The sequence below is a fragment of the Epinephelus fuscoguttatus genome, linkage group LG21 (genome assembly GCF_011397635.1).
Source record: "Epinephelus fuscoguttatus linkage group LG21, E.fuscoguttatus.final_Chr_v1".
Lineage (NCBI taxonomy): Eukaryota > Metazoa > Chordata > Actinopteri > Perciformes > Serranidae > Epinephelus > Epinephelus fuscoguttatus.
In genome coordinates this window covers 32,246,013-32,261,924 of record NC_064772.1, presented here as the reverse complement: position 1 = coordinate 32,261,924, position 15,912 = coordinate 32,246,013, and the positions used below count along the sequence as shown (strand labels likewise).

At 46.2% G+C, this 15,912-nt stretch overlaps 1 protein-coding gene across 1 annotated transcript in view; it reads left to right on the top strand.

Annotated features, from left to right (window-relative positions):
* The window catches only part of mpp7a (MAGUK p55 scaffold protein 7a), a 183,171-nt gene extending 172,295 nt beyond the window's left edge, over positions 1 to 10,876 (top strand). The window contains exon 17 of the mRNA XM_049564751.1: positions 7,249 to 10,876. Coding sequence (XP_049420708.1) covers positions 7,249 to 7,428 — 180 coding nt within the window. The 3' untranslated portion in view covers positions 7,429 to 10,876. The remainder of the gene's footprint in view (positions 1 to 7,248) is intronic.
* Positions 10,877 to 15,912: the final 5,036 nt, after the last annotated feature.

Here is a 15,912-nt window from a genome sequence, read left to right as displayed (position 1 = left end):
CTGGTTGGGCAAACTCCTATGCCCCCTCCAGCACCCTGGCAAGGGTAAAGAGCTGGTTCACGGTTCCGCGTCCGGGACGAAAACCACATTGCTCCTCCTCAATCTGAGGTTCAACTATCGACCGGACCCTCTTCTCCAGCACCCTGGAGTAGACCTTACCGGGTAGGCTGAGGAGTGTGATCCCCCTGTAGTTGGAACACACTCTCTGGTCCCCTTTCTTGAAAATGGGGACCACCACCCCGGTCTGCCACTCCAGAGGCACTGCCCCCGATGTCCATGCAATGTTGCAGAGGCGTGTCAGCCAGCCCTACAACATCCAGAGCCTTGAGATATCCAGGACGAATCTCATCCACCCCCGGGGCTCTGCCGCCTCGGAGTTGTTTCACTACCTCAGGAACTTCTGCCCCAGAAATTGGACGACCCGCCCCCGAGACCCCCGTCTCTGTTTCCTCACTGGAATACGTGTTGGTGGGATTGAGGAGCTCCTCAAAGTATTCCTTCCACCACCCGACAATGTCCCCAGTTGACGTCAGCAGCTCCCCGCCCCCACTGTAAACAGTGTGAGCAAGTTGCCGCCTTCCCCCCCTGAGGCGCCGGATGGTTTGCCAGAACCTCTTTGGAGCCGATCGATAGTCTTCCTCCATGGCCTCACCAAACTCCTCCCACGCCCGAGTTTTTGCCTCCACGACTGCTGCCGCTGCGCTCCCCTTGGCCCACCGGTACCCGTCAGCTGCTTCCGGAGACCCACAGACCAACCATGCCCTGTAGGCCTCCTTCTTCAGCCGTCAGGATGAAGATCATCTGGACAGGTTCTTCCGCCAGGCGTTCCCAGCAGGCCCTCACTGTTCGTTTGGGCCCGCCAGATCTGCGCAGTGTCTTCCCCCACCATCTGATCCAACTCACCACCAGGGGGTGATCAGTTGACAGCTCTGCTCCTCTCTTCACCCAAGTGTCCAGAACATATGGCCACAGGTCAAATGAGACGACTACAAAGTCGATCATTGACCTGCGACCTAGGCTGTCCTGGTGCCACGTGCACCGATGGACATCCTTACATTTGAACATGGTGTTAGTTATGGCCAAACTGCGACCCGCACAGAAGTCCAATAACTGAACACCACTCGGGTTCAGATCAGGCAGGCCGTTCCTCCCAATCACGCCCCTCCAGGTCCCGCTGTCATTGCCCACGTGAGCGTTGAAGTCCCCCAGCAGAACAATGGAGTCCCCAGTCGGGGCACTGTCCAGCACCCGTCCCAGGGACTCCAAAAAGGGTGGGTACTCTGAACTGTTGTTCGGCGCATAAGCACAGACAACAGTCAGGACCTGTTCCCCGACCCAAAGGCGCAGGGAAGCAACCCTTTCGTCTACCGGGGTAAACCCCAACGTACAGGCAGAGAGTCTGGGAGCTATCAGAAAGCCCACCCCGGCCCTCTGCCTCTCACTCGGAGCAACTCCAGCGAAGGAGAGAGTCCAACCCCTCTCAAGGACTAGGGTTCCAGAGCCGGAACTATGTGTCGAGGTGAGGCCGACTATATCTAGCCGGTAGCGCTCAACCTCTTCCACAAGCTCTGGCTCCTTCCCCCCCAGAGAGGTGACATTCCATGTCCCAAGAGCCAACTTCTGTAACCAAGGATCGGACCGCCAAGGCCCCCGCCTTGGTCTGCTGCCCAATCCACATTGCACTGAACCCTTCTGTATCCCTCTGCAGGTGGTGGGCCTGCAGGAGGATGAGCCCATGTAGCCGGTTCGGGCTGGGCCCGGTCGGACCCCATGGGCGAAGGCCCGACCACCAGGCGCTTGCCCACGGGCCCCAACCCCAGGCCTGGCTCCAGGGCGGGGCCCCGGTAACCCTCCGGGCCGGGTACACGTGTCCTTGTTTGTATCCATCATGAAGGGTCTTTTGAACCGTTCTTCATCTGACCCTTCACCCAGAACCAATCTGCCATGGGAAACCCTACCAGGGGCAAAATGCCCCCGACAGCATAGCTCCTAGGGTCATTAGGGCACTCAAACTCCTCCACCACGATAAGGTGACGGTTCTCAGAGGAGATGTGGCCATAGATTTCTAATAATATCCAGATACTGGACCACTCACCTGGCGCACACTGACCTCATCCACGAGATCCCGAGATAATCTACCTTGTTTACAGATTTAAGTATCCTGTCAACAGTTTTACAGATGTGGAAATTATTTTTGGGTCCCAGGGGGCTTTTTTTCACTGTGATACTGCGAGTGGCCATCGGTAAAAATTGGCTGCAAGGCTACGCAGCGTTCCTAGGGGCCTGTATATAACAACACCATCTTGAGGTTTGGTATCCATATCTAATAAAACACCCATGGTTGATCCATAAAAGAGCAGTAGATATCAAGATGGCTGGCATTGCCATGTGGAGTAACATCAGGGAGATTCAGCCATATATGTTTGAGCCCCAGTCCGACACAGACTCACATTAGGAGTCTGTTGTTGAATTGGCAACTAGCATATGTGTCAGAATGCTAAGTGTAGTTGGCATCTTTTATGTGTTTATGTTGTTAGCTTGTAGGCTAGCTGGCAGCGGCTGACACAGCATTAGTGGTTGTGAAGCATATAATAATATCTGCTGTGATGGGGTTTTGGTTGATACTTGAAGGAAGCTCCAGGGTCCAGTTTACATCCAAAAAAAAACTGCACAGTCTGCCATGTTTGCTGCTAAAACTTTCACTATGCTAATGCTAACAATGCTCTCTGCGCTGAAGGTTTCAGGTTTCTTTGCTGGTGTTGTGTGGAAGTCTGTTCCCCTGTCAAAATATGTTTTTGTTTTAGACAGCGATTTGCTTTGATTTCGTGCACAGTGCACAGATGAGAACATGGAAACACCTCTCTAGTGACAAACTCTGCACAGATACAAGTCAGTATAGTGAAGCTCAGACACTTCAGGGGACATAAACAGAAGAAAAAGACATTTTCCGGCAGAGGGGGACTTTAAATAGAGAGGACAGGTGTGTTTTATTGGGATCAATAAAGCAGGTTTTCCGTTGAGGACGTGGTGTGTGTAGTGGTTTTAAAAGATGATACCTGAGGCTGACACACGCTGTGTTGTGCCACTAAAGTGCTGAAAAGCTTTACAGCCCCAGAAGGTGGATTTTCCTCTCTAGTCAGAATTTACAGTAAAACGGCTGCAGTTAAAATCACAAATATAATAAATAAAATAAGCCATAAAAATAAAAGCCATAAAAACATTGCATGGATTAAAAGCTGCAGTACGTGCAGCGTGGACAAACATCGGCGCTAAAACCAAAGTGAGAGTCAACAGCCTCGTATTGTGCAATGAAAACGGCCATTTATCTGTGCTCAAACAAAGTGCTTAAACAGGCACAAGACGCTACATCATTTCATGTGGAAATTAAGCAATCTAATGGCAGTGGGGATAAACGAGTCCCCGCTGCTTTTCTTCTCGAGTTTGGCCCTCCAGAAGTGGCATCAGCTCAAACTGCCCTCTGAGGAGAGCGATCCAGCGCGGATCAGTGGACGCCAAAGAATATCCACTCTCTCCTCCTTGCCCAGCTTTCCATTAGCCTCTTTTACCTTCATTATATCCATCTCTCTGCCCCTTTTATTTCATCCTACATCTATCTTATTATTTTCTTCCTCTGCTTTTTTGACTCTCTTTCCATCTCTCTGCCCAGCTCGCTGTCCCTTAAGCGGCGTCCTGCTGTGATTAATGTTCTTTTACCTGGAATGGTCTAACGAGAGACAGACGCAGACACTCGCTGGTGGACATGGAAAGATTGCACACACAAAACAGTGCACAGTCTCCCAGGTTCGTACAGTCGCCAGGACAGGTCAGAGGGGTTGTCTTCCTGGCGTTAGACACAAGGGGTCATCTGTGGGTCCAGGTCCAATAGTGGAAGTCCTGCAGGGATTCGCTCCAGATGACAGAGAATATAGTCTCGCTGTGGAGCAGTTTTCTCCACAGGCCAACAAACCTTCTGCCCTCTCCGAGCCCGTCCTCTTCCCGTCATCCTCCAACACGCTGCCTGATAAAACCATCACAGAAGACAACAGAATGTGAGAGGACATGGGTTGGGTTTTGTGAGGTAAAAACATGAGACAGCCGCACAAAAAGAAACAAAAACAGGGCTTTTGCTGAGTGTCACAGTGAGTGAGTGTTTATATTTAGCTGCGCAGCTAATCCATTATGAAGCGGAAAACCAGCAGAAACATTCTGAAGTAACTCCTGGCTGGAAGGAGCGTCTCCAAAAACTGAGCCGTTTAGGAGTTTTACACTTTAACGAGGCTGTTTATGTGCGTACACATTGTATGCACACGCAGCTTGATCCTGCTTGTTTATGCGTGTGGGTGCATATGTATACGTGTGTGTGTGTGTTTGAGTTCCTGTGCATGAATGTGCATCTGTGTGTATTTATAATTGTGTGTTTGGCAGAGAGGTCCGCCATAAAACCATATCTGTCCAGAAATCTAAAGTTGAGTGTTCCCAGTAAAAACATGAGGCTAAATCAGTGCAGCCACTTTAGCCCTGCTGTTGCACCGTGGGCAGGATCAGCCAGGGCCCACACAGCTGAAACCAGAAAGCCTCAGAGGGACCACCATGGAGAGATACCTGGGTTGTTTCAGAATGCTCTATCTATGAATACAGGAGCCCCAGATAGGCAATATTTACTCCCACCCTGATAAAAATATGTTATTTGGCTATTCCTCACCGTTAGCACGTGGTTTTATTCTTTACACTGGACGGCTGATTTACATATTGACTTGGAAAACATCCCCTTGGAGGACCCCTGTTTAAACCTCTGTGTGAGCATCCAAGGATTTCAGGCAGCTCCCTCCTCCTGTGCTGATAAGGCACAAATCTTTTTAAAGGGATTTCTCACTCGCGTCGAAAGGGGTCAGTTGAGGTGGTTCGGGCATCTGACTAGGATCCTCCTGGGCGCCTCCTGTTGGAGGTGTTCCGGGCACGTCCCACTGGTAGGAGGCCCCGGAGCAGACCCAGAACACACTGGAGGGATTACATATCTCATCTGGCCTGGGAACACCTTGGGGTCCCCCAGGAGGAGCTGGAAAGTGTTGCTGGGGAGAGGATGGATGATGGATGGATGGATGCATGGATGGATGGATGTCTCACTACCTAGGCAGCAAGACTAACCTTAACTTGTGATTTGCGTACTAGTTCAGAGTTTTGCTTCTTGTGTGTTTGTGTAGCCTGTCGTATTTCCAGGTTATATGGTGTAACGGAGGCCGTGTGGCTCAGGCTCTTCATTCTCCGGCGACTGAAATCTGCTTGACATCCTCCTGGATCCGTCTTTTCTCAATTTTTTCACATTCTATGTATCATTTACTCTGAATTGATCATTCAATTTGTGATATTTGATATTTGGTTATATATTATTTCATTAACGATAATACCGGTATTATTTTTAATATGATATGAAAAATTCATATTGTGATACTCACGATATTTCGACTTGTTGACATATTGATGTCATACTGTTACCCACAGCAACAACAAGAGGGCTGAAAGTAAAATTTTTACAGACTCCGCGGTGGTTCCAAAAAGAGGAGCAGCTTCAGTAGTGTGGAATAAACTGTGGCGTCCTGAATGTTTTATGAACAGCCCCGGACTTCTCAGACTCTTTTAGTGACTTACTGCTCAGAGGGAACTCATTCAGCAGCTCCTCTGGCAGCAGCACAGCGTCTCTCCCTCTCCTCTCTCGCCGTGCGCTCACAGGAGTCGGTGTCATCAAGTGATTTTGTCATAAACCTTTGGTAATGTAAACCTACGTGATGCTCGCAGCTCGACAAAAAACTACATATATGTGAATGTGTGATAGTTGTGGTATCATAACAGCCTGTCACAGGTTACAGAGGAGAAATGGCAGAGCATAAAGGTCCAGGTGGGAAAAAACAATCATTAAGGATTTTACTAAAAGAAGGAAATCACCTGCTGATTTATATATATAGATCCCAGGGGACATTTTTTGTATTTGGGAGCTGTTTAAATGTGTAATTTAGTGTTGTTTTTCACAAACTAAAGACATTTTTTTTAACAATACATAATTACAAGTGTCATAGTTGTAGTAACCCAAGATTGGGATGTTACATAACAGGGAAAAACAGACATAATATTCTTGTACTTGTTAAACTGAAGAGAGGTTTCTTGCTGTTCTTGCGTGGTACTAGGAGGGGCAGTCAGTCAGTCCAGCTTTAGTCCAGGTTTATCTGTCATCATCATCTGTCAGTCTTTTTGATGAGCATCACAGCCTCACAGAGACATTTGTGCACCTGCAGAGTGTTTGTCTTGTTTGACATTTGCCAGCGCAGTGGAGACGTCCTATAGTGATCACGTCTGTCCGGGTCACATCGATCACTATAAGTGGATGATTATTATAACCGATACCTTTTTTTTCTTTATTTCTCACACAGCTTAAAATCTAATTGACCACGTTACTGCCTTAACATTTGCTATCTCTCTATAAGTGATCAGTTTTATACTTTTGCACTTACACATCGTGGAATATGTTGAAAAAAAGTCAAAGAAAGTCTAAAGTAATCAGATTCATGGTTTGAGTCCGACTCAAGCTCACACCTTTCACTCCGCCCCTTCAGGTACACTTGAAACTGTATGATTGTTGCCCTTCGAGAGTGTTTGCCTCTAAGCTCCCTCTGCACCGTGTCCATTTCTGCCACTCCAGTGCCAGCTCCAGCTGGCTGTGCAGGAAGTTCACACAGTGTGAGCTCTCTGTCCTGACAATGGGACAGCGTCACCACAAGCTGTCATTTCCCCATCATGTCTATAAAATCCAGACCGGCAATGATGTATGTTTTACATGTCTGTCTTTGGGAAATGATGGTTGTGTTTTGTCCTCTGCTTATTTTGAGGATATTTTATTTTCTTTGTGAATTGGACAACCGTGTGAGGAAATGATGAGAATTCCTTGAGGTCTGGTCGTTGCATGGGGAGGTTTTAGTACGTGGTCTGTGCCAGGGTTCATGTGTGGGTACCATGTCTCTGGGAGGTTATAACGGGCTCCGTACGGCCCACATTATGTTTATTTGCGCGCTCATGGCCGTGTAATTTGTGTTTACAGTACGTGGATTTATCTCCCTCTCTTGTTTACTGTGGCCAGTCTTTTCTCTGTGCAGCAGATCAGTCGCCTCAAATGGACTGTTTTGCTTTTGGTTTTATGCATTTCTGCTTTCTGTCATTTTCACCTCTGTCTTCTTCGCTCTGTTCTCACGTACACTGCAGGACGAAGACTTCCAGGAGATGGTGAGGACAGCCCAGGCGATGGAGACCCAGTACAGCCACCTGTTTGACAAGGTCATAGTCAACGATGACCTCTCGGCGGCCTTCGGCGAGCTGCGGTTGGCGCTGAGGAAAGTGGAGATGGAGACTCAATGGGTTCCAGTCAGCTGGACTCACTCCTGAGATCCGCACAGACTGCGAGAGGAGAAAAGGGAAGGGCTTTGACAAAAATATGCAGGTTTTTTTTATCTTTCTATGTCAGCTGTGGCTGGTGTTCGGGGATAACGGGAATAAAACAAGGCAGCGCCAGACTGCTGTGTCGCCGCACCTGAGCTGCACAGAGCTAAAAATAAGCTTTCGCCTGAGATCAGGTTGGATTTCGACCTCAGCTGTGGTCTGGATGTGGATCTCCAGGTCTGACCAGATCTGACAGAGCTGAGGCTAAGGGCTGCTCTCCAGAATACAGGCCTTTAACATTGATCCTGGTCTCAGTCTGGGCCACACAACCGTGGCAACGACTTGGAGCTCCTCGGTCCAAGCCAGAATGTGGAACGAGCCTGGACCATCACAGCACCAGCAGTCCTGCCAGCACATCAGTAACCTCGCCAAGCAGGACTCCGTCTTTAGTGTGTTTATAACATTAGACCATTAGAAACCAAAGGGATTGACATATTTCTTCTTGTGGAGAACTTACATGCATACGTCTGTAAAAGAACACAACCTCTGAGGGGAAAAAGGGGGAAAAGAAAACATATTTGCCTTCTGTCTTACTGTTTCTGTGCTTCTATAATGCTTCCATGTCTCCAAACAAAACATCATCAGGTACACGCTTAAGAAAGGGCAGTAAGTGTAATTTTATTTAAGAGAAATTAATATATTTTCTAATATCCTCCGGTTGGTTTTTTGCAAACGTTTTTCTATACATATCTTGACTTTTGACGCAACCTGATCTCGACTGTAGCCACCTCTCTGACAGCTCCTCACACCCGAGGCATCTCTTCTTTCAGTCAAGTGTTTTGATTTCATCACCCTAGTCTAGTTTTCCCCCTACAAAGCACATACAGAGCCATTTTATTTAGGTGTTATATATTCCATTTAGGAGCGTTTCGAAAAGCCACTCTTCACATGAAGGTGCCCAGCATAACAGCTCTGCCATTTAACGTCCCAGAACTGGACACTTGTGGCTGTCTGCTAGAAGAAAATGTTCACAATTGTGTTTTATTAGGGTGGAGTCTTTATTTTTATTCACATAAAAAATGGCTTCGGCAAGGCTGCTAATAGAGGGTCCACAGCACACTTCCAGGATTTTAACTCAGAGAAATGCTAAGTAGCCGCTCCTGACTTTATGAGCATTAGAAGTTTATTGCTAATTTGAGTCTCCTGTTCCCAGTCTAACTTACTCATTTTTACTCAGTACTTGTCTTTGTTAACTTCTGACTGATTTTCAAAGCAGCTCGTCATTAATCCTGGCAGTACTTTTTATCATTAACAATCTTACAGTCCTGGTAGTTCTTCGGTTCTTTGCTGCTGTTGTAGTGAAAAACTGATGAAGAGGAATATTTTACACTTTAAAGGAAGAGTTTCCCCTCTTATTTGCTCCTTGCAAAGAGTAAAATAAAATACCTATACTACTTTCATGTCTATACAATATTTATTGACCCGGAGCCAAGAGACGCTTAGTTTAGCTTAGCATAAAGACTGGAAACAAGGGGAAATGGCTAGCATGGCTCTGTCCAGTGTTCCTAAATATGTTCAGTAGCACCTCTAAAGTTATGGTTTTATGAACTTATTGTTTCTGTTTTTGAAAAAGATATTTATTTATAAGATTTAAAGGTGCTGGTACACATATTTTTTAATTTTGGAGAGTGAGCCAGAGCAGTTATTTTCCCATGCTTTGTCTTAATGCTAAGCTAAGCTAATCACTTTCCATCCTTGGCTGCAGCTGTTGTCTATCCAACCCACTTTAGATGAAACCACTTTTTGCATGCTGACAAGGCCCCATGAATGGCTGCCAGCTTACGGCTAGCCAGCGCTATAGAAAGAGACTGCTGCTGGCTAGCTAGTACATGCATGGATGTACCCCTCCACCTGACCTCACGCAGACTACAAAGCCATGAAGTTTGCTGATCCCTCAGGGAGTCGGGGGGCGGTCCAGCCACTGAAGATCTGTGTCTGTGAAATATAACAGTTACATATGGGTAGTTAAAGGGAAACTTTGCTGATTTTTATCTGCCGGCCTTTTGCTAGCAGATGAGTAGTCTGAGTGGGCGGAAGTTCGCTGCATAGATCAGCCTCTCAACGAGCCACCCGCTGAGGTTCCGCCCTACCACCTCCGGTTGCAGTTTTCAACACGTCCTTTACTAACTTCTGCGGTGTTTGATCTTGCGGGGATGTAGCCATTTTTCTGCCATGGTTCGCGTCCTGTAGGCGATATTTTTGTTGGCGTGTCACACCAAAACCTGTTTCCCCCCGGCAATATTTTTGCAAGCGCACCGTTGCTGTGGCACCGCCCAGAACGATTGTGATTGGTTGAAAGAAATACAAGCAGCCGGGGCGTTTTTTTTCTCCAATCTTAAAGTGATAGTCGGCCCAGCCAGACCTTTCTTTTCTTGAGAAAGGTCTGGTGAGCGAGACTAGCAGATGAGTGGCGACACCGGTGGGGGGCAAACACCGCTCATCTGGACACATTGCCCACACTGTGCTAACAGAGCTGGTTGAAAATCTCCAAGGTTTCCCTTTAATGACTAGCTCAAATGCTGCCAGCTACTGGAGAGGCAAACCCTAGTAAACAAGACACATGGATACATAAAGGTCGCGGAACATCCAAACCGATCATCCTGCTTTTAAGGACATACGAGGGGGCAGCGGACATATGCAGCAAGTTGGTGGTGAGAATGTATAACGAGCGAGTAAAGTTAGCAAGCGTTAGCAGTGTGCTTATGCTCAAATGCCTGGCAAGTGCATGTGTAATAATGTATGGCTGTAACACAATATAGTCCCACCCACTTTAAAGTACCAAAAAAGTAATTGAAAAGTTTTTAAAAAATCATTGGTAAAATGTTTGGGAACCCTCCTGGGAACCTTTACATCTTGTTACTTATGTAATTTACATCCCAAATTTTGCTACATTTGGCCTCATATATTTATTTTCTACGTTGCGTTGTAGCAGGCGGCACAGTGATTCAGTGGTTAGCATTGTCGCCTCAGAGCAAGAGGCTTCCTAGAGCCCTTCTGGGTGGGGTTTGCATGTTCTCCCCGTTTCTCCAGGTGCTCCAGCTTCCTCCCACTGTCCAAAGACATGCAGGTTAATTGGTGACTCTAAATTGTCCGTAGGTGTGGGTTCATCTTGTACTCATGGGCGAGGTTTGTAGTGAAGTGTCGTGCAGATACACGTCTCTAAGAGTGGGCTGGCAGCCAGTTGTTGGGCCAGGACGCTTAGCGGCTTGCTTTTGTCATGCAGGAGTGGGCGTGGTTTGATCTACAATGGGTTGGAAACACAATAGACGCACTCTTGGTCCATACTCAACATACAGACATGAGAGTTGTATCAGTGTTCTCATTAAACTTGGCAAGAAAGCCAGTGAGTATTTCTCAAAATGTCAAATTTATACTGTAACTGTTTTTTTTTTTTAAATTGGCCTACATACTGTAAGAATGAATTTTTCACATACACCATTTCTAGCTCAGGTTGCATCGCCCGCATTTCTTAATTCTCTTTTATTCTCCCTTTTCCACTTACTATATTTATATATTTGATTTACGTCCATTTTAAAAAGGGTAATATGACTGTTTATGCTGTTAACTAATGATAACACATTTTTAAAGGGATTTTAACCTCCTGTAACTCCTTTACTTTGCCCCTTAGTCTTTCACTCATGTTAGTGTTCCCTTTTTATGTATTATTTTACGTGTTCACCTCTTCATATCTTACCCCGCTGTCATCTATTTTATTGATCAGAATCAGATTTGTACAGTCTCTGGAAAATATTTTTAATTTCTTGCTGTAAATGAAATGCTGTTGTATGAATTGACATTATTCTTGATAACTGCTACATTTTATATTAAAGAAAATCCAACTAAACTTTATTTTTATTTCTAAGGTGTTGAATCAATTCAAGCGAGCGGAGAGTGAGCGCGGTGATGTATGAGGTGGAACGGTATGAGAAAAATATTCCAGTGTGTCTGGGATGTGTGCCCTTGAGTGCCATTCACATCTATCTTTGTTCGGTTTTCAGAAGAATATTCCAGCCACATCTTTCAGCTGCTCCCACAGAAGTTCAGTCCTGAGTGTGCAGTTGTGTAAACAGAGCTGACACCTTTCATCTTGTAAATGACAGCGCGAGAGAGTAAATGCCAATCACCGGCTGGGGCCGTCACAGATGAAATTGATTTTAACGACACCTGGGCACTTTTTCCCACACTGCAATCACCTTTAATTAATGGATTTAAATAGATCTTTGGCTTCCTGGTTGCTCAGTTGGCCTGTGACTCTACAATCTGACCTCTTAGCTAAGGACGAAAAATCAGAAAAATAACCTTAAAGGTATACTAGAGGAAATTTATGGTGGTGTATTTTTTTGCAGAGACTCCTCATGCTGCCTGTATTTTCTTACTGTCTTTTATTTCCTATGTTTGGGACGTTTATAGGCCTGTACCTCCACAGTGCTCAGGTGAGGTCAGGGCTTTATAAAAAGGTAACAACTGGGCGCCGGACTGTAAGCAGTGTTAATTTCGACAGCTATTTTAGATTAAGTCTTAGTCTTGAGACAAAAATGCCTATTAGTTTCAGTCACATTTTAGTCGTTATTATCTGTCACAGTTTTAGTCAACAAAAATTCAAAAGACTTAGTTATGTTTTCTACATGTTTTTTATCTTTAAATTAATCCATCTGACTGTTAAGATGCAGAAAAATAGCTTAGCTGGAGGTTTGAACTCATGACCAGAGTTGGTGATTCAGACTAAGCTTTCATCTCTGCCAGAGAAAACTGATCTGCGTTCAGACTGTTTACTCACAGCACAGCTACACTCACAGATAACTGAGCTTCCTACCTGCCTGTCAAACACCATCAACCCAGAAACCTTCCCAACACAGTCCTGACTGAGGAGTCCTTCAGGGTTCAGCTGTGAAGACCAGCGGCCGGCGGCTGCTTGCTCTGCTGCCATTCAGCAGCTAACAAGTGGAGCTAGCTGCTAACAGCCACCACTGCTACTAACAAACTCCACAAATCCATTCAGCAGCTCCACCATCCACAGTCAGACACACACAGCTGATTATTAACTGCTGAATTACAGCCCACAACTCACACTGATGGCTGACGCTGCTCCAGTGTGAGTGTTTTTGCTGGCCAAACATCCTGGCATCGACTGTTTACTGGAGTATACCAGCCTGTGGCAAACACAGCCGTTCTCTGTTTTCAGTGTCCGATCGTGCACCACTAATATTTTCCTCACATCTCATCTAGTCAACGAAAATGAAACATAGATTTTGTTTTAGTCTTCATTATCAAGATCTATCTTTAGCTCGTCATCACCTCGTTCTCGTCATGGAAAAGAGGTTGTTGATGAAAAACTTTCATCAAAGTTTTCATCAACGAAATCAACACTGACTGTATGCAGCACCCATCCAAGAGACACAGCACCAAAACAACACAAATATAGCGAAGTAAAATGCCAAACCATTGTGTTGCCCCACTCAAAATATATAATTTAATAATAACATTAATATTGTAAACATGTTGGCGACTAGTCAAATAATGGCCCTAAAAGACGACTATTGGTCAACTAGAAATTCTTAGTCGGGGGCAGCCCTAGTGCTTCAAGATAAACAGTTGGTGGTGCTAAATCTTCAGACAGATGTCACTGAACTAGAAAAAGAGAGCACAATGAGAAGACACAATTAAAAGTGTGAGTCAAACCTCAAATGGATTAAAATGATGCAGAAAATGTGACATTTATGTCTGTATCATGTATTGATTTGAGGAATATTAGTGTGGCGTTTTCAGCTGCCGCTGGTTTTCCGTCTCTTCAGTGAAGCAGAAACCTCAGTGGGCGTTTGAGTCACATGCTTCATGTACATCATGATAAATTCGATGAGTCTGTTTTCTATTGCATTGCATTTTGCTTTTATCGATGCACCAACTTTTCCTCCCCAGCCAAGTGATATTTGGGTTTCATGGAATTTCCGGCACTGTTACATCCAGATGGAGTATGAGCTCCTGAGAGACGCTGAAGATTTGTTGGATCAAGATTGAAGGAAAGGGCCTGAATCCAGTTACTGCTGAAACCACCAGAGCAGTGCAGCCCAATTAAACCCCAGTGTCCTGCTACAGCTGTGTGCCAAATTACTAACTCAGATGTCACTGGACCTTTGAAAACAGTGGCTACGTGAATTGGGGGACGAGGGGTGGGGGTCGGCGGGGGTGGTAAAAGGGGGCTCTTGAGAAGCCCAGCCTCTAACCAGCAACCCGCTGGAGGTTTCAACGGGCCTCCGCTTGATGAAGTTCCAAAAAATCAGGTCGCCTAACCTTCACATTTCCTCTTTTCCACAGTGTTCACTTTGATGGTTGTGTGGAGCAGGGGATGGGTGGAGGAGGGGGGGGGGTTTACAGCCAAAGCGGAGAAGGACGCGATGAGGTAGAGGAGGAGGCGGTGGCAGGGAAGGTCAGAAGGAGGTAACGACACTCTCTCAGGCCGAAGGGAGGAACCAGTTATTCCATGTCTTGCTCTCTCTTCATGTCTTTCACTCTCTCTTTCTTCTCAGAGTGACGGAGGGGGGGCGAACAGGAACATGGCACTGTCCCATCATGTCCTCTGAGCTCAGGCAGGTTGAGTGAGTGAGTAGGTGAGTGAGGAAGGTTTTCCCCTTCAAGCTCAATGATCCGTGTTTGACACGAGACAAACGCCACCCTGCATTGTCCTGTGTAGTTTGGCAGATGAGGGGATGCTTGGACGGGGACCTTCTGGCAGAGACGTTGTGGAGGTTCTAAGTGAGTGTAAACTGACTCCATTTCCTGTCACGTCGTTATGCCAAAGGTGGACAAGTGCTTGGGACCTTTTTACCGAGGATCTCATGAGAAAAGATGTCCTTGTGTCAGACTTGAAGGAGCCAGTGGTGCCCCCTTTTTCCTGTAGCTTTGTGTATTTTTCACTCCACAGCTCAACACGTTATATTCTAATGTGTCTTTATTCACCTGACATCTCATCCACCCAATGTGATGATTTGACGCCATCTGACTTAAGGTGTCAAGCTATGTTTTCAAAGCTCTTTGACTGACCTAGAAGGGAGTGATACTCTCCGAACTCCCAAGACCCGTAACAAATGATGAGCGCCTTTAAGTGTCATCAAAGGTAGTGACGGACATACTGTTTTGCTTCTTGGTTCCTTGACATGTCACCATCCTGCACCTTAAGGAGCCCACATCACTGCCATAGTTATGGGACTCCGGATGCTGTGCTTTATCGGCTTTCGTCTGAGGACGACAGAAACACGTGTTCGCAGATTAGGTTTCCCCTGACATGGATAACGAGAGGAATCGGCCACATATGCCAAGGTACTTTAGCTGAGTTATGATGTAATACTGAGAAATACTACGTGTGTACATTTGGGTCTGTGTATGTGATGAATAAAACGGAACAGTAAATGGCATTGCCCTGCAGTAAGGAGTAGCTAAAAAGGAGACGCTCTCATAAATCCTCATATAGTTGTATAAAAGTCTGCCGGCAGCCCCTGACTGATTTAAGATAACAAATCCCTCATCCTCTCTATTCATCTTTCTCCGTCAGCTCTTGAGTAGTGAGCTGCCGTGTGAGTAAAGACCAAGCGATGGCTTCCCCAGCTCAGACATGAACACAGGCGCTCACCAAATCAAAGACCTGCTCTCCGTCTATCCCCCTTTCGCTCCGACAACTATAATAGTTTAACAGTCAGGAATCTGAGGATTTATAGTAAGTGAAGTTCGGCTTTTATCTCAGATTCCGGAGATTAATGTAGCAGTAAGGTCTCATGAATCGCTCTCTTTCTTGCCCTTTTGATGTATTTATTTTCATGTCCATAAATCCATGCATTAACTGAACCCATTGTTTAGAAGTTAAGGGGCCAGAGCCAGCCAAGCAGGGCAGAGGCAGGAGTGGGCCGAGCAGACAAACAAGGGGGATTAAGTTGTGGAAAAGTCAGAAAGCCCATCCTGTCCTGCGCCCAACGTCATGTCACAGGGGCTCCTGCTACGCCCCCCTGACGCATTTCGGAAACCATTAAAGCAAAATGTGGATGTCTCTCGTTACGATATACGCTGCAATCATTTTGATTTACTGCGTTAAAATTACAGCGTCAGGGCCAATATCCTGAACTAGGGCTCAATGTGATAAGTCCTGACTGTGTACAAGACAAATTGTCTTGAGCATCAGAACGAGGGTAGGCAGGGTGAGGAAGGAGGGGGACTCAGGCTCCTGCTGAGATCTCTCATCTTTTTCATAAGTCCTGAATGAGCCTTTCTTTCTGAGTCTCTCGCTTCTCTTCCTCCGGCGTTCCGCTATCCTGCCTTTGCCCAGCCTTTCATGTGGTGACTCAGTCCATCACCATGGCTTTGCAGGAGGAGCCAAGCAGCGATGCCGCTCTGTTTTCCTCATCCCCGGGTAAATGCCCTTGACCATAGGGAGACTGTTCTTTA